Genomic DNA, 19,681 nt, shown 5'->3' on the forward strand with positions numbered 1-19,681 from the left:
TATCCCTGATCTATCCTTTATGTATCCCTGATCTATCCCTGATCTATCCCTCATCTATCCCTCATCTATCCCTGGTCTTTTTTCAGTCTATCTCTGCCTATCTCTAGTCTATCTGGTAAGATTCAATAATATAATATCCTACTGTGACAGAGAAGATATGAAAAAAGAAAGAGGTTTACGGTATTAATACAAAGTACACCATATGTCACAAAAGTAAAGATAAAATATCTTGGTAACTAAGCCTTTATGGGATAAACTAAATCATCTATTTAAGCTTATTCTGACAATTATACTTTTCAATTTTTAAATATCTTATTGTCTAGGTACAGACTGGGAAGAATAAAACACACGACCAATTTTTATAAGAAATTAGTTTAATGTTATGTTTATATTAAAAAAAGTTCAGGATTCTTGTTACTTCTTAAAAGGATTATCAAGATATTTAGGAAATTGGCCAGTATTCTTAAACAGCAGTATACAACGACTATCTGCATATTTAATTGTTTTTCTATATGATAAAACGAGACATTCATATATATGATGCATATAGCCGGCCAAACGGCTGGACCGATTGGGCAAAAAATTTTTGTGGACACTCATGGGTGGCCAAAATATTTTTTTTTTTTTCAATTTTTTTTCCACGGGCAACGCCTGGCACTTCAGCTAGTCTATAAAATAAAACAAGACATTCATATATATGTTGCATATAGCCGGCCAAACGGCTGGACCGATTGGGCAAAATTTTTTTGTGGACACTCATGGGTGGCCAGGGGGTGTTATAGACTAAAACAAACAAAAAAAAATAATTTGTTTCAACATTTTTTAAAAACTTTTTTTTTCCACGGGCAACGCCCGGCCCTTCGCGGGTCTATATAATAAAACAAGACATTCATATATATGTTGCGTATAGCCGACAAAACGGCTGGACCGATTGGACTGAATTTTTTTGAGAACACTTATGGGTGGCCGTGGGGTGTCATAGGCTAAAAAATCGAAAATTTAAAGAAAATTCAACATTTTTCAATTTTTTTTCCACGGGCAACGCCTGGCACTTCAGCTAGTCTATAAAATAAAACAAGACATTCATATATATGTTGCGTATAGTCAGCCAAACGGCTGGACCGAATTTTTTTGTGGACACTCATGGTTGGTGATAAAGGCTTAAAAAATCGTAAATTATTTTTTTCAGACATTTTTTTCCACGGGCAACGCCGGGCATTCCAGCTAGTTTATAACAAAACAAGACATTCATATATATATGTTGCCTAAAGTCGGCCAAACGGCTGGACCGAATGAGCTGACATTTTTTGTTAATTTAAAATTTGGTGCTGAGGATGATCAAATCATCATAGAGTAAATAAAGTGTAGCTAGGTGTTAGTTCTATATTTAAAAAATACATATTTTGCTCTGTGTTGACCGTTTGCAGATCTTGAGATTTGTTTCTGTCATGAATATTCAAAACATAACTCTAATGATAACTTTCAGTGGACGAAAGATTAAAAATTTTTAAACGCTGTAAATTTTTTCTCATTTCTATCAGTTAATAATTTAACTAAACACACTGAAAAACTTCAATAAATCAAGTCAAGTTTTAAATCTAATTCAAAATAAATGACTTAAACCGAACATTTATATACTATGCTTTTTAATTATCTACATGTTGTTAAAATGCATTCAAAGTTTGTAGATATAGAATTTTTAAACACAACAAAATTGCAAATTATTTTTGGGTTTGATTAGAGTTGAAGTTATTTAAAAGGAATTGAGTCTTTGGAACAAAATCAAATTTTTAAACCACAATATCTTTAGAAACCGATGTTGTAAACCTTTGATATTTCAAACTCAGATTAATTGATCTAACAGAATTCATAGTTTGAAATATCTAAGGTATACAACATTTGGTTCCAAAGATATAGTGATTAGAAAATCAGAGTTTGTGGCAAAGACTCAATTCCTTTAGATTAGAATGTTTTACTAGTATTTAATATTATTCTCAATAGTTTTTTTTTAAATCGTTTATATTTTACAATTTATCAGAGATCGTACCATACATGTATAGCTTTCAATGAAAAATCAATGAAAATGAGGGATATCTTAGAAAATAAAAATAAATTTCTTTTCTAGATAGATTTAATTTTCCCTAAGATACTGTTTTGATTTTATCATTTTTCCAAATTACAAATTCTTCTGGTGTTTATCAAACATATTTCTATTTATTTATTGGAAAAATATTTACGAAAATGTTCATATTGTTTTCTGTTTTTCTGTTTCAAATTTAGTTATTTTTTACAATTAAATACAGTTTTTTGTCATTTAGAATTTTATAATGGACTGAAGACATAATTTCATGTGGCATGAGAGATTCACAACTTCAACCTGTAAACCTCTGTACTGATCATGAATAAATGAGATATTCTTGTTTCACAAACTAACTTGAAAATTATTTTAGCTGTACAAGTGATTTGCATAGAAATGGAGTCTTTACCGCAAACTCAAATTTTCTAATCCCTATATCTGTGCAACCTGATGGTGTAAACCTTTGATATTTCAAACATAGATTCTTTTGTTTATAATAATTTATAGTTTGAAATATCTAAGGTCTACGACCTTGCGCTGTAAATATATAGGGATTAAAAATAAGATTTGGTTGCAAAGACTCCATTCCTTAATGCATAAGTTTCTAATGCATCGTCTCGAGAAGGAAATTGTCAATATTCCACGACTTTCAATAATCACAACGTTATTTTTCTAGTTTTTACTTAGATGAATGTTTAAAATGTCACTTGAAATTACGTATACGTATTCCCTGTAAAGAAAAATAATCTTTTTTATAAAATATATTTATATTGGAGAATTAGTTAATTTCATCGATACAAATTATTCTCCAGTTTCCAACATTCTGGAAATAATCGAATAAAATAGTAAAATGCAAAAATAAAATTGAGTTTCAAGATCTTTCAAGAGGTTCTCCACGGGATAGAAAGAAGGAGAAGGAAGNGATAATTTATATTTAAGGGAGTATATTGAACCTGGAGATAATTTATAATCAAGAGATAATATTGAACCTTGAGATAATTTATATTTAAGGAAGTATATTGAACCTGGAGATAATTTATATTTAAAGAAGTATATTGAACATGGAGATAATTTATAATTAAGAGAGTATACTGAAACCGGAGATGATTTTTAACCAGGATATAATATTGAACGGGGAGATGTTGAATCAAGAGATAATATTCAACTTGGCGAAAAAATATAACCAGGAGATAATATTGAACCCAGAGATAATCTCTGTTTGTTTGTTTGTTTTTATGTACGATCATAAATCATGAACCAGTTGACCGATTTGCCTCAAATTTTGATTGGAGAACTCGGGGAAACCACAACAATGATCTTAACTTGGTTTTAAGATTCTAAGTTCTCATCCACTTTAATATTGAAAAATAGCTATATCTATAATTTACGACCATGCGCGGGTAAACGGCGGGAGTAACTATGATTACCCTGGGCAACGCCGCGGTCACTTTAGCTAATGTTAAATAAAATTAAATCCTACCTTAAACATCTGCATGAAATGAGTAACAGCATCCATCTTTCTTCTGAACTCAGTATGATTGTGCATGGCACTGCCCAGGATATCACGAATGTTACCTGTTACAAAACAATTTAGTTTTCAGAGATATCAGACTGAAAAAAAAACCCAAAAACATTGAGACCATAAAAAAAGGGAAAAATGGAGAAAACAATTATGACTGATGATTTGTCATTGTTCATTACAAACAAGATTAATCCCCCCCTCCCCCCTTCCACCCCAGTTTTCTTGCTTGTTGAACTCATAGTTCATTTTAGCATCTATAGATATAAAGTAGTATTTTCTTCATGTTTGTTTGTTTGTATGTATAATAAAAACTTATGAACCCCTGACAGATTTGCATTCAATTTTGACTTGGGGAACTCGGTAGAACCACGGTAATATTCTTAGTTAGGTTTAAAAATTCTAAAATGACTATTATTTAAAAAGTTTAGCTTCCCGGCAATGCTGGGTTTCCACCCTAGTTATTTTTAATTTAAGAGTTAGAGTTGACTCAAGGGTTCAATGTCATCATTGCAACCAACTACCCTGCAGGCTTAGTCAAATAGTAAAGCATGACCAGATACAGAACTCAGAAATGGTATTGCACTGGTTAGCTCTTCCTTCCTAAGCTGTAAAACCTAACTCTTGTCGTCTGACTTATGTACTGTACAGCATTGATAATGTACAAAAGGCGCAGTGAAGTACAATTATATTTTACCATGGTTAAATGTGTCATTAAAGGGACTACGTCTTTCTAATTTCAAGCTATACTTCACAACGCGGTACCACGTAACATTTATCTGATTAATAATGTGTAATTTTCGTCCTTGTTTTTCTACCTTGAAAACTCGTTGTTTCTAACATTCTGCAGTTTAAACCCGCAAGAGAACCCAAAATTGAAAATTATTAATATTCAAAGATAAAAAATGGAAAGGATTTGAGTCTTGGTGTGCAGGTAACCGTTTTGAATCCGACAAGCCACTTTATAAATGGAAGGTCACTTGAAATTACGCGTACAGTCCAATTAAAGTCTCTTTCTTTGTGGGTCCCCCTGTATTGTGATGTATTGATGTGATATAAACGGATACAAACCTATTAGAATTGCGAACACGAATACCCCCATCATCCAGCTACATGTCATGAATACTATCTCGGATATATTCGTCGGACGGTTGTTCTTCCCTGAATACAAACATTAATTTTTAGTACATTATACAATCCTTTTCATGCTTTAAAATCTTACCAGATCCAGTCCTTAAGATGTATTTCAATACACATCATTAGTTTTCTAAACGATATTTTATTTCAAAGAACAATAATTTTTATTTTTTTTGCTTTAAAAAATTGGAGAAAAAAGACCCCCATACAGAATCAAAGTTATAATTAAAGAAATAGAATCTTTCTCATACACTCAAATTTTGCAACCTGATGGTGTAAACCTTTGATATTTCAAACTTAAATTATTGATCTAACAGAATTCATAGCTTTAAATAACTAAGGTCTACGACATTTGGTTGCGAAGATATAAGGATTAGAAAATAAGATTTTATATTAATTTATTTCAATTATTTGTACATTCCATTTAATATATATCTGCTGTATATTGAATAGTTTTCTGTGTATTCTTCATCCTTTAGATTGAATGATATTGAAAGAAAATAACTATCGTTCAGAGTCCCAAGGGGACGGGGGAGGGGGGAGTATAAACAAAAGAAGTTTTATCTATTTATCTTTAATAAAAACTGGAACTTCTATTCAGTGTGAATTATAGAATAGTTTTAGTAAAGTGCGTTATTTGCATTATATAATAAATTGTTGAATTTGATTATAACTATCTTTCAACCCTTTTATTATTGCAAGTATAGAGATGTCAACCTAACCAAAATTACTTATTATTGTCAGGCTTGTATCTTTAGCCGTGAATGATGAATCATTTTCATGTTTTTCTTCGGTTTTTTACTCAAATATCTTTAGAATATGTATGTTTTTCAAACAATTTGTGCTTAACTATAGTGCAGAGTAAAAGGTATTTTTCCCTGAAATCTGAAAAGGATTAACTTTAACCAAATAACGCACTTTACTCTAACAAGTATAATCTACAAATCTTGATAAAACGGACTGAAACTAAACCTCGATCTAAGAAGGAAAGGAAGAAATTAAATTTTAGATCTAAGAGGGAAAACGGAAAACTAAACTTTTAATCCAAGAAAGATAAGAAAAACTGAACTCTCGATCTAAGAAGGAAAGAAAGAAACTAAACTCTAGATCTAAGAAGGAAAGGAAGAAACTAAACTCTTGATCTAAGAAGGAAAGGAAGAAACTGAACTCTAGATCTAAGAAGGAAATGAAGAAACTAAACTCTTGATCTAAGAAGGAAAGGAAGAAACTGAACTCTAGATCTAAGAAGGAAATTTAGAAACTGAACTCTAGATCTAAGAAGGAAAGGAAGAAACTAAACTCTTGATCTAAGAAGGAAAGGAAGAAACTAAACTCTCGATCTAAGAAGGAAAGGAAGAAACTAAACTCTCGATCTAAGAAGGAAAGGAAGAAACTAAACTCTAGATATACGAAGGAAAGGATGAAACTGAACTCTAGAACAAAGAAGGAAAGGAAGAAACTGAACTCTAGATCTAAGAATGAAAAGTAGAAACTGAACTCTCGATCTAAGAAGGAAAGGAAGAAACTAAACTCTCAATCTAAGAAGGAATGGAAGAAACTAAACTCTCGATTTAAGAAGGAATGGAAGAAACTAAACTCTCGATTTAAGAAGTAAAGGAAGAAACTAAACTCTCGATCTAAGAAGTAAAGGAAGAAACTGAACTCTAGATCTAAGAAGGAAAGGAAGAAAATAAACATGGACATTATTGGACATGAAACTTGCAACGGTTTTTTTCATTTCTGAATTTTGACTTTAATTTCGAATTCAGGAACAAGTCTGAAAATTTTTTTTGAATTATTACATGTTTTTTCTTTTGTAAAATTCATTTTGTAAAATTATTTTTCACACAACATTTCTTATTTTAGATTGATTTCCCTAAAGGGTGTTTTTGAAAAAGTGTCTTTTTTCATTTCTTTAAAAGATAGATAAAAATTTACTAAAAAAAGTAGATAATCTGAAAATTTTAGAATGGTGGATATCGAGATCAATGATTGATCCTCTCTTTTTGCTGATCTCAAGTCTAATTTAGTCTCTATCTTTAGTCTAATATCTAGAGATTAGAGATGCACTCTTTAACTTTTGAAAAACCTTTTAATTTTCCCGTATTTGTGATGTCATATCAATTGGACTAATGATCAATTGAACGAAAATAAGTTTTGGATTAATGTTGATTAAGACTAACGTTCAAAAGTCCTCAAATATGATAAAATATGATTTTCAATTATTAACGTGGTTAAATTTATATTTGTTTAAATGCTCTAAAAGTATGCTTGTGAACAGCTGACTTTAGTTCAATCGGATATTAGTCAAATCGATATAGCCAAAGAGAATAGAATATATATTAGAGTGGAATTTAGACAATCCTTCGGTATGAATTTTGTCAGTCCCTTTCAGTCTGAAAGGAAGTTCAAAGTGTAAAAATCATGCAAATGTTCACAAATTATATGCAGTAGAGTACATTAATACAGTATGTTCCCTAGACTATTCATTTGAATTTCGAATTTTTTAAATCTATTAAATAAACTTTATAATGAATTAGGTGAATAAAAACATCATTTGATTTATAGTTATAACAGAATTATCGTTTGTGAAGTGAAAGGCATAGAGTCTATGTGAAATGATCATTGGTCAATTATGAAACCAGCCTATTTCATAATTTGGTTTTCTTTTAATATTAATTTTAGATTTTCTATAAAATGATGTTCCAGGGCCCAAAAGGTTATATAGCGCAAATATGTGAAGAACACCTGTAGTATGAAAACAGTACAACAAAATGGCCGTTTTACCCTTTTTTCTAGTAAATTCCAATCTAATATATATTCTATTTTCTTTGGATATAGCATCTGTATTTGTAATCTAACGTATCTTTATTACATGCAGTAGGAAAAAGAGTGGATTAAAAACAAGATTAAAAGTTTCCACAAACGGTAATCAGATTAAGTGATCAGGATTAAGGTTATCCAATTCTGAAGTTCTCAGTTCAGGACGATTTTCTATTTTTAATGGATTTTCATCAGGAAAGGGTGCCTGGGAGGGATAAGAAGAGAGTTAAAATTACTTAGATCTTTTTTTCTTTTCAAATTTCTGTCTACGATTAGTTAGAAGGAATATTACAGGGGAAAAATCAAATATTTTAGAAAAATGAAGAAATTATATTTTTAAAAATCTCTTAAACTAATGGACTACAATCACAAAATCTAAATTTTGCATTTGTCCATCCCGTAACAAAACCTGTAATTGTTCCTTTAAAGATAATGTATAAACTATAACCTTGTTGGTCTAGATCTACATTCTACAATATTTACCTAGACATGAATACACCGTGGGGGGGGGGGGGGATTGGGAATCTATGGAGTGTTAATCACTACATAACTCTTCCTTATCTAGTCTAGTTATTTATTCGTTATCTATAAATATTATATCTGACATTGGACTGCAGTTTCAGGGAATTAGAAAAGTTTTTTTTCAAAAACATTCCAAAAATATTATAATAATTGTAATTTAAGTGAAGAAAAGAAAAGAACGAATCGGAAATAAAAATTTTTTTAGTAGGTTAATATAACTCTCCTGGAAAATACCCATTTTGTCAATTAGTTAATACAAAGCTCAGCTAATGTAATTTTTCAATTGAACTTTTTTTAGCAAACGTAATTATGTGTAATTGCAGTGTGTTGGATTTGGATAAAATTTCCACTAAACCACTCTCCTTTATACCCTGGTTTCAAGTTTCAACAACACATAGATCCAGACTGCTAGGTAAAACTGCATCAATTTTCAAGACTGGGTCGACTTTAAAGTGTCGCGCAACGCCTTGGAGCCTTAGATTTCACTTCAGGAAATAACAATTTACACATTTTACAACTATAAAGCAATTTTATTATTTTATTTTAAAGAAGTAATGCTATCTCCATGCCACCATTTTTTTGCAATCCAAAAAATTTTTATGGGGGCGTGGGTGTCCCATTTTTTATTCGTTGATTTCCGAATTTAAATTTAAAAAAACTTTTCAAACTTTCGTTTGACCATAAACTTTTCCTGTTGTCATGAGAGGTCCTTCAACGAATTTGGGCCAAATCGTTTCCACCTGCGCTTTGACGTTTATCTATATATTATTGTTTGTTTGTTTGTATTTTTGTGGTATTTGGCCGCTCAAATGGAGAATTTTGCCTCCAAAAAATCTCGATTTAAAAGATTTCGGAATATACAGACAAATTTTTAAGGTGCAACGCTGCTATTAGCTCTAGTCTAGGAGACTAAAAAATATATTCAATAATTTGTGATCTTTAAAACAGAAAAAAAGTTTGATCAACGCAAATATCTTTTTTAAAAAACTCTGATATTTTACGAAGGCAAATTTCATTTTGAAATCCATTCCTAAGTTATGATATTTCCAGCCCATGTTATGGTGATATTTATTTTTCTAAAAGCCTCAAAGTAAAAATATATCAAGATTCAGTGATATTTTCAGAAACATGATTGCTTAAATACAGATATCTTCCTCTCAAAGGGACCCTACATGCATAGAAGATGGTAAAGATAGATTCACAATAGTACCCTTTGTCTGATCAAATATGAATTAGATATGAATGTTTATAATTTTGAAACCTTAATATTTTCAATTGTGGTTTCTCTACAAAAGTGACTTCAGCATTTCTACTTCATGAAAACAAAAAGAAATAAAAGAATTGAACCTTTATTGATCAAATAAAGATTTCTATTGTACTGTTGTGAATCGGGCATTGCCATCTCTGCAAAGTGGGTCAAAATAATAATCTAATTCTCTTTCATTATTCAATCAGAACCAGTCATTCCACTCTCAGATAAAAGAATTGAAAAATTGAGCTTCTCAAAATTCTTTAAATTACTCACCAATTGAAGTTGCTGTTTTGGTTGCAAAGTAGAAACACCGGATATAAGACGATCCTTCTCCATCAAAAACAAAGGAGTTTGATCCTAACCCCTGAAATGAATTATTTTATTATTTATGCAGATTTTAAACAAAGCTTATGATTTTAAATCTTTAAAAGAAGAAATTTTTAAACTATGTATGTATCTGATAAAAATTCAATTTTTTTCTTCAGATTTCTACTAGCTGTACTAGCTATACTAGCTATACTAGCTATACTAGCTATACTAGATATACAAGCTATACTAGTTATATTAGTTATACTAGCTGTACTAGCTATGCTAGCTATACTTGCTATACTAGCTATACTAGCTGTACTAGCTGTACTAGCTGTACTAGCTATACTAGCTATACTAGCTATAATAGCTATACTAGATATACAAGCTATTCTAGCTATACTAGCCATACTAGCTATACTAGTTATACTAGCTATACTAGATATAATAGCTATACTAGCTATACCCCTTTAGAAAGGGTTTATGAACAGTCATAAATTAAGAAAATGAATTTGGACTATAATTTACTGATCTTTATCTTTGCAACCTAATTCTTGAACCTTTGATATTTCAAACTTATTTAATTCGTTATTTTCAATGATTAAGTACATAAAACGGAGTCGAAAAGAAATCAAGAACAAGAAAATAATATAAAATACAAACTTGATAGGCAGATATAGCGAAGTATGCACAAGCATTAAGATGAATAAGATAGAGCATATAAATCACTGTCTTGAGTAACCGTAGAGCATACTGGAGACGACTTGTTGTAGCATCTAGACACAAAATTTAATTCTGGGGTAAAGATTAATCTTTTATTTAGGTTTCAATTGTAAAAATTTTACCTAAACGTTTAAAGAATTCTAAAAAGTCTCCGAACTTAAGAAGTCTGTTTATTCTGAGAAGGGTTGCTCGGGTTCCGAACCATATATACATTATCTCCAGGGGTAGCAGGGATAGGAGATCAAGTATAAAGGATCCCTCCTTCAGATAGTGTCTGTATACTCACACCAATATTATACAACTTCATTAAACATACTTTCATTAAACATCCTTTCATTAAACATCCTTTCATTAAACATCCTTTCATTAAACATCCTTTCATTAAACATCCTTTATTAAACATACTTTTATTAAACATCCTTTCATTAAACATTCTTTCATTAAACATCCTTTAACTAAATATCCTTTCATAAAACATCCTTTAACTAAATATCCTTTCATAAAACATCCTTTCATTAAACATCCTTTAACTAAATATCCTTTCCTTAAATATATTAACAAACATCTTCTCATGGAACATCCTTTCATTAAACATCATTTAATTGACATTCTTTTACTAAATATCCTTTCCTTAAATATATTAACAAACATTTTATCATTCTTTTATTAAACATCATTTCATCGAACATCCGGTCCGGAAACCAAAACAAAAACTAATGAAAAAGTTTCGGTTTTTTATAATATTTCTAGTTCCTAATTAGCCGTCGTTTATCCTTGACCCAGAATCCACTCTCCATAAACATTAGTCTGTATCAATTAGAGTTAATATCTTGTTTATCTAACTAGGCATTTTTCGCCACCCCCTTTTCTTGTGATAAATTAAGCTGTTGACAGTTTTCACGTTTATTGGATACAGACAAACAGACAGACAAGCGAAGTTTATATAAAACAAACAAACAGACAGACAAAAAAGTGTATATAAAACAAACAAACAGAAAGACAAGCAAAGTGTATATAAAACAAACAAACAGGCACCCAAGAAAAGTGTTTATAAAACAAAAAACAGACAGACAAGCAAAGTGTATATAAAACAAACAAACAGACACCCAAGCGAAGTATATAAAACAAACAAACAGACAGACAAGCAAAATGTATATTAAACAAACAAACAGACAGACAAGCAAAGTGTATTAAACAAACAAACAGACAGACAAGCAAAGTGCATATAAAATGTTAGCTAAGGATTTCAACCTGTTTTACATTTTATTTTTTAATAGGAGTGTCCACAAGCAAATAAGTTTCATATAATCACGTTTGTAAAAAAGTGTCAATTTCCTAAAATGTTATTAAAGATATTCTCTCCTGTATTTAAATACTAGTATATCAAGAAGGCACAAGAAATCACAAGTATAGTCAGCAATAAACCAGGATATCTGGTTCTCCGAGTTTTGATACTGAGGGAAGAAAAACCTAAACAAACAAAAAATAATTTGGAAACGGGTAAAATTACAAGAAGTAAGGGAGGGAGGGAGGGAGGGAGGGAGGGAGAAGAGTTAAAAATAAAAGATTTCGTGAAGGTTGAAAGAACAGCCGAAGGATTAGTGGGAAGGGATGAAGAATTGACAAGAAAATAACGAAATTAAAAATAGTTTCTCATTGTCACCAACATAACATACACAATACAAAACTTCTCTTCTACCCTGACCCGAACTCTTCTATAACTAAGGAACTCTCCAGATAGATCTGGCCAGCCTATATTTGTTGTAAAAAACGTGCTGGGTCGACTTTATACTTTAGACTAGACTGGTAGGTACACGTGACTCCATATACGTGCAGTACAACTTCAAGACCATTAAATCTCCGGTTCGGATTATGCAACGATTGGAGCTTTGTGTCTCCTCCAAATCCAATTTTCTAATCCTTATATTTTCCCCCAGATGGTGAAATGATGTCTAAAACTTTAACTAATTGATTATATTTTTTTAAAATTATTATGAACTTTTTGATTATACAGAAATATTCTATTATACTTCTTCTTGTCATCTTATTTTCCTTTTCTCCTTCTGTTGACTGTCCCTTCCAGCAGCTTTGGATGATCATAGTTTGTAAAATCATAGCTTGTAATATCAAAGGTCAACCTGTACGACAACAGGTTTCATAGATAAAATTATTAAAGAAAGGAATTTGTGACAAGTCAGTTTCTTTATATATTAATTCTTCATAATCTCTATCGTTAAATTATATTATTAAAACTAAATACATTTTTGATTCCCTGTTTATAGCTGAGGGTAATTCATAAAATTTCATTGTAGTTTAAAGGATTAAATACATTAAGCAAATGCGCCATATTAAAAAGATTTTGAATGTAACTATCTAATGAATAGTGCCATCATTGATTCACTATATGGTTCTATTAAAAGAACGTATCGATGACGGAGATTTTTTTGTTTCTCAAAGGAATAATTCTCGTTCGCTCCTTCTTTAAATAGTGACGTTAGTAATATTGATTTGATTTTGTAAAAGTTAACGCTATCGTTTTCATGTTAAAAGGTACCAATGGGCACTACACTCTGGGCCGTAGTAAATTTGAATTCGAACAGGACCTGCCCAGTTTGTAACGGCCTGCCAGATAACAGCGTGTACTGACCCGATCCTCGTCACAACACGGATGACCATATTCTGTACCACGAGGCCCCTCGACTACAACTGGTTTGCATGAACCCTTGGTAAAATAAAATTTCCTAAATTTCCCTGTAAAGTAGTTGCAAATATTATTATGTACATTATTTATTTCCCTTTCACTTTACCGAAAATCAATAACGTTTTAAAAATAAGTCAAACACCTTTCGCAAGTCTAAACGCTGTTTTGCGGCATTTAGTAGAAGTAATTGATGCCGCCATGTTTTTCTTTTCAGAGATCTATCTCTATAGATCCTAGAGATAGATTAAAGAAGTCCTGCAAGAAGATTAAACACTGGTGCAGTTGACATCAATAGAGTTACTTTATTCCATTTCTATTTTCTATTTACAATATAGAGATAGCTTCCCTAAAACTCACGTAATTTTCATATATCTGAGATGCAATTTTTGATCCTTTTTAATCGTGATCGAATTACTACAATTTTTACCGCCTTTTTACCAACATTACCGACCTATGATTTCCTCGTCAGTCTCATCAGAGGGACGTCATGTTACTTGTTTACGTCCCTTAGGACAATTAAGTAAAATAACGACCCGCTCTGCCAAGTTTTGGTGAAAAAATTCGCGCATTTTCATCTCAAAAGACGATAAAATTGTGTAAACTATTTTTCTAGAAATATCTTTCCTAATAAGTAGTTGTAAATATTATAAATTACTGCGATAACATATAATAAAATGCTAAAGTGCTCAGTCAAAAGGTTGAAAATTGAAGAGTTCTGTTACTGAGATTCATATGTCTTCCGTTATTCCGTGTAACTTAGTAATTCTTCATTTTCGAAATTATTTTCACTTAAGGCCATCATAAGAGTTTGGAGTTTTCTATTCTATTCTTGTTACTTGAACTGTACTTTCAAATATTAAAAGAAATTAGTGCCATTACGCTTTCTCTGATAAACCTTGATACGTGGAAAAAATCTGATTTATTTACAACTAGAAGTGAAAAATATAAGAAGTGAAGGGCCCGGTGTTGCCCGTGGAAAAAAAATTGAGAAAAAAAAATATTTTTTAAAAAAATTGAAAAAAAAATTCGATTTTTTTTAGGCTATGACACCCCCCGGCCACCCATGAGTGTCCACAAAAAAATTTAGCCCAGTCAGTCCAGCCGTTTGGCCGGCTATACGCAACATATATATATATATATATATATACTAATGTCTTGTTTTATTATATAGATAAATAGAGTTGGATTATCACGTATTCTAGATCTTATAGGAGTTGTTAGAAACCGGAGAGATTGGCTCAATCACACTTTTTGGTTAGAACAACAGTTTACAATCGTATGTATTGTTCTTTAGTTTGTACAAGATTTATGTGGGTATCACGCAGGGGCGTAGTCAGGATTTTGTCCAGGGGAGTGCTTACATTTTTTACTAAAAAATTATATAAAAGTGCGGTTTTAATTCAGAATTGAAATTAAATATTAAATATGCATGATGGAATAATTTCTGAAACATTGTTTTACGTTTCTAGTTGAAAGGTTTGAGTTAACTGTAGAAAATCATTGAAAAATATAAAATAAAAATGATGGTCATCATCATGGATAAAATGATTTGCCATTTTTTCAGACTCTGCTCTTACTCAGGGATAAAGATGTTTTTAATACATAAATTAATAAAAAAAAATTGTTTCTGAAAAACGAAAAACAAGTTTAATCCAAATCTTTCAGGGGTCTGATTCCATATCACATTTTGAGAAAAACTAAAAATGATTCTACTTCAAAAATGGTTTTTTGTTTAGTTTAGTCATTATTTTTAATCAAGGTAACATAAAAACGCCAATGCCCTTATGTACAGATTTTATAGAAAATGTCTTAATGAAGCTCGCTTTAAAATACGGAAATAAGAAGGGGAGGGGATTTTAGTCTATATATGATATTTAATATATTTAAAATTCAGATGCATAGAAGTATTAACTGACCTGAATGGTATACACCAAGCGTTGTACACAAAGCAAATTGTCATCACAGCTAGCCAGGCTAATCAATCAATCAATCAACCAAACAGAAATATTAATATAAAAATATCCTTGTAATTTCAGAACCAAAGCATCGGAAGCACATGAAACACCTGGACCCTGGTCTTCCGTGGAATATGGGTTTTTTGTATATTTTATTTTTTATTAAGCAAACAAATCTTGCATTTAAAAGTTACTGTCATTGTAATCACTGGTGACCTTAAAAAGAAACTTTTTCTGAGTTGAAAAGTATTTAATTCTAATAATTTTCCCATTGATTCTTAAAAGAAATTCTAATATGATAGAGAAATCCCAACTGAAAATTATTGCTATTTTACGAATTCAACCAAAATAAGCTTTAAAGGGACAGACCGCCTATGTAAGGTAGTTATACTGAGTATGCAGCCAGTCTGTCCCTTTCAATAATAATCGGACATGCCCCTCTATGAATGGAGAGTCCCTTGAAATTACGGGAACAGAGTCTCTTTAAAAAGTAAAAAGTAAACAGTAACAAAGTTTCCTTTGAACAAATTGCGAGGAGACTTTTAGCAGATTACGAATGTTCAAAAGAACCAAATTTTCTAGTAGAAAACTTTTCACGAAGATTGTTTTATCGGAAAAGAATTTTCTGTATCTGAAACTAATAAGCAATAAATTGTTTTTATGACGGTACAAATCTTGTGATTTTGTGAACACGAATTAAATGATAAAAACCTAGTTTGTGATATTTCTAATTTGTCTTTTATTTTTTATGCAGCCAAGCAGTTTACCAATATGTATAAACCTAAGGAATGACCTATAATTGTATGCATTAAACACTGCTCACATCTTAGCTATTTATTGTAAATTGTAAATTTTAATCGATAAAATAGTTTCATTATCTAGATTACTTACTAAATTAATACAAATTAAATAAACAGATAAATATTTATCTTTACTTAAAAATACATTAAAATCAGAATTTGATTGAACCAAATAAATTAGATAGATTTTAAAACAGAAAAAATCAAGAAATTAACAATTGAAAATCGTATTTGATAAATATTGCATAGGTAAAATCAATCAATAAGTCAATAAATAATTTGTGGCAAATAATATTTAAGAAATTAGAAGACAACTTTTGTTATGATATTAAGCAAAACCGCAACCCTTGTGTTACCAGATTATGCCCCCAAACCCCAGCCCCCTTTGACTTGAAGCAAGGAAACAATTAAAAGTTTCATCAATCCTTCAACAGTCAACACTCAGAAAACTATTAAGAAAATTAATTCAAAATATATATGAGTATATATTTATATTGACTTTATATATTTCCTTGCACCCTTTCCCCCAAAATATTTTTTTCAAAAATATATCACAACAATATTTAAGAATATCTATATAATTATGCCAAAAAACTTAGTTGAGATTTTTAACTACATTTGTTTGCCATTGTCTAAAATAGATACGATCTTTTGTTAACCATGCAAAGTGTAATTTTGACTGGTATATGAGCTTTTTGACTTATAGTTTTCGCATGACTCAAGAATAAAAACCAAAATCTTTCTAAAATACAGCTGATTTCTATAAAGATCTAGATCGTTTCTTTTTTTCTACACAAACCCATGAAGAGACAAACTTTTATCTTACTAACCTTTCCCAAAAAATGAAAAAGATTTCTTTTGTTCAAACCCTGTTTTAAACACACACATGGGCCCAATCAAAAGCTTTGTAGACTGAGGCAGGCCCTTAAAGGGAGTGTTCGCGAAAAATAAAAGGGCGTATAGGCTTACGGCGAAAAATAATCGCTTTTGATCGGTACTAATCTTACTTCTATCCGTTGCGTCTATGAGGAGAAAATTGTTAAAAACTGATATTACTGAAAAACGTATAGCGTCCATACAAATTCAGAAAATTGCAATATACGACTCGTATCGTAAAATAATCAATTTAATTTCAAACAAATCATTCAGATATTATTACAACCTAAAGTCAATGTTTTTTTTCGGCGCATTCGTATACAGTTATTGTTTCATTATATTTCTTATTTGTTTTATATACAAAACGAATAATCGATGACTATAGGTTTTTATATCGAAATGATTTTTGGAATTAAATTGATTTTTTTACGATACGACGTATTAGAAATGAAATGATTTAAAAGGAACCATTTGGATTTTAATTGATTTTTGATTTCCTATGTTAATGTGCCCCCTAGGATCTATAAACTCAATCCTTCTCAGTAAATCTCTCCACTTATCTCCAGTTCCCATCATTATTGGATTTTCGGAGTCTTTAATATCCGCGAAATCATCAAGAAGACGTCTTGGTCCAACTAGGACGTCTTCGTTCTCTGATCCATCGTCTGTAGGGGTAGGAGGCTGTTCTAATCTTTGTTTTACTCGCCGAGCACGGCTTTGGAAGGAATCAACGATGAGTCTCATTCGTTCTGTGAGAACCTGCTCTTTCTCCGGGCCAAAGATAGTCGAGGCTTCGCTCATGATTGATTGGGTTGAGTAGGAGGAGCGCAGAGATAGAGCTGAACCAGAGAAGTTCCGGTTGTGTGGAGACAGGACTAATTGAACCGGACTAAGAAGACCATCTTTAGATTCAAATGTAGGCACACTGAAATGAGCTTTTTTCAAGATTTGGAAGCTTTGCATTTAGTAAATTCAAGTCAATATTGTGCAGATTTTTACCTGAGCATTGGTATACAGGTGGATGACGACCTTATTGAGGATTTTCTGCTACTTTCTGAGGAGAACCGACCCTCAGTGCTAGATTCGATCCTGGATCCTGTCTCCGTGGAATCTACTCTTATTGTTGTTGTAGGTCTAAAGGGTATCTGAGGGTTTTGTTTAAACACCACTGGAGAAAGAGGATGTTCAGGTCCTAATATAAAAAATACGATTTTGTTTTGGAACTCAAGTTTTTGCAATAAATTTTTTTGTTTATAGTTTTTTTCTTGATTTTCTCATTTGAATTTTTCACATTTAAAATCCAGAACGTAATTTTGTATTAAAAAAGTAAACTGTAAAATCTAATGTAAATCCTTTCGTATTCAGCTAAAGTTATAGTAAACGTTTTTCTGTTGGTGGAAAAATAAGACATTTGAAACAGAATATTTGTTCCTTTAAAAAATAACTTATCTTTGTACTATTTGACAAGCATCATAATGAAAAAAATCCTTATCCTATAATCCGTAATTGAAAAGGTTTTTTTCTCCTTCTTTTTTAATTATGTAGTTGGATGTAAGTTCAAATTCTGTTAATATTTCGTATAATTAAAGGGCTTGTTTAAATATTTGAAAGTACGTGTATAGAACTTGGTTGTGTATAAAACTGAAATGTCAGCTTAAAGGGACTAAAGAAAATGAAAGGGGGGTATAGGCTGAAAGCTAATCACTTTAGATCTCGATCGCGACCCATGAAAGTTATATCTGATGTTCCTATCTCGAGAAATTGATATAAAACTGTGACAAATTTATACGAAAATTAATATATATACAATTTTGTATAAAAGTAGAGAGTTTAAATAGATCAAATTCAGTAAATAAGCAACCAATCAGAAAACTATGATATCCCAGAGAAAGCTAATTGTAACTTAGATTTACTCCAATTCTAATTTTATATTTGTTATTTCTATTTTTAATAGATTTAATTCATAATATTATTTATACTTCCGTATTACTTGACCAGAAGTTCCACCAATGGCAGTGCAGTAAAGTGGTCACGTGATACAGGCGGAGACACGTGATCAGTATACTGCTCTGCCATTGGTGATAGTTCTGGTCACGTGATTTAAGTTTAAGATTTTACATGTATGAACTTTCGTATAATTTTAAATCAATTTCTCAAGACAGGAACATCAGATAAAACTTTCATGGGTCGTGATCAAGAGCTAAAGTGATTAGCTTTCAGCCTATACCCCCTATCAATTTTTCCTTTACAGTCCCTTTAAAAGTCTATAAGAGCATTGCCGCAGAAAAGAAAAAACATTCATTTACAAAAAAAAATCTGGGTTTTTCCACCAGGATATTTTTGATTTGCCAAATGGCTATTCTTCAAATGAAAGTAACAGAGAAAATATGCAGTTACTAAAATCTGGACTATCCCTTTAACATCAAAACACAACTGAATGGTACTTTAAGCGTAATTTCAAGTGACCCTCAATGCAGAAGTGGAATGCCCGATTCAAATTTATACCCATTAAACCTTTTACTGACCATCGACGACAGAGAATTTTATGTGTTTATCTCTGAACGCTGTTCAAATTGACGTAATGGTGTACGCTAGCGTGGAGTGTAAACTTAACGCCGCTGACTTTTCTTTTTCTCGAAAATCCCGAATGTTCCCTGTCCAAAGCGGTTTGCAACAATTTAAATGAAAATATTCATTTTTTCTCTCACTTCTGTTATTTCTGCAGAGTAAATATCAATATTCTAGATAAAAAAACAGGTTGCAAATAAAGTTATCAACAATGGAACTCTTAACATCTTATAAATTGTGCTATTTCATCTTCTGAAAGGAATTGAGTCTTTGTCAAAAAATCAAATATTCAAACCATTATATCTTTGCAACCTGGAAACCTTTAACATTTCAAACATAGATTATTTCATCTTACCGAATTAATAGTTTGAAATATCTAAGGTCTACAACATAGAGTTGCTCAAATGTATGGATTAGAAAAT

At 31.1% G+C, this 19,681-nt stretch overlaps 1 protein-coding gene across 1 annotated transcript in view; it reads right to left on the reverse strand.

The window, feature by feature from the left end:
* The window catches only part of LOC111696119 (uncharacterized), a 35,038-nt gene that overhangs the window by 14,652 nt on the left and 705 nt on the right, over positions 1 to 19,681 (reverse strand). The window contains exons 2-11 of the mRNA XM_023465667.1: positions 17,691 to 17,883; positions 17,189 to 17,616; positions 14,977 to 15,034; positions 11,722 to 11,829; positions 11,113 to 11,166; positions 10,482 to 10,633; positions 10,300 to 10,412; positions 9,604 to 9,694; positions 4,668 to 4,757; positions 3,558 to 3,652 (exon numbers count right to left, since the gene is read on the reverse strand). Of these exons, the coding sequence (XP_023321435.1) occupies positions 3,558 to 3,652; positions 4,668 to 4,757; positions 9,604 to 9,694; positions 10,300 to 10,412; positions 10,482 to 10,633; positions 11,113 to 11,166; positions 11,722 to 11,829; positions 14,977 to 15,034; positions 17,189 to 17,616; positions 17,691 to 17,883 (1,382 nt within the window). The remainder of the gene's footprint in view (positions 1 to 3,557; positions 3,653 to 4,667; positions 4,758 to 9,603; positions 9,695 to 10,299; positions 10,413 to 10,481; positions 10,634 to 11,112; positions 11,167 to 11,721; positions 11,830 to 14,976; positions 15,035 to 17,188; positions 17,617 to 17,690; positions 17,884 to 19,681) is intronic.

The sequence above is a fragment of the Eurytemora carolleeae genome, unplaced genomic scaffold, assembly GCF_000591075.1.
Source record: "Eurytemora carolleeae unplaced genomic scaffold, Eaff_2.0 scaffold11, whole genome shotgun sequence".
Taxonomy (NCBI): domain Eukaryota; kingdom Metazoa; phylum Arthropoda; class Copepoda; order Calanoida; family Temoridae; genus Eurytemora; species Eurytemora carolleeae.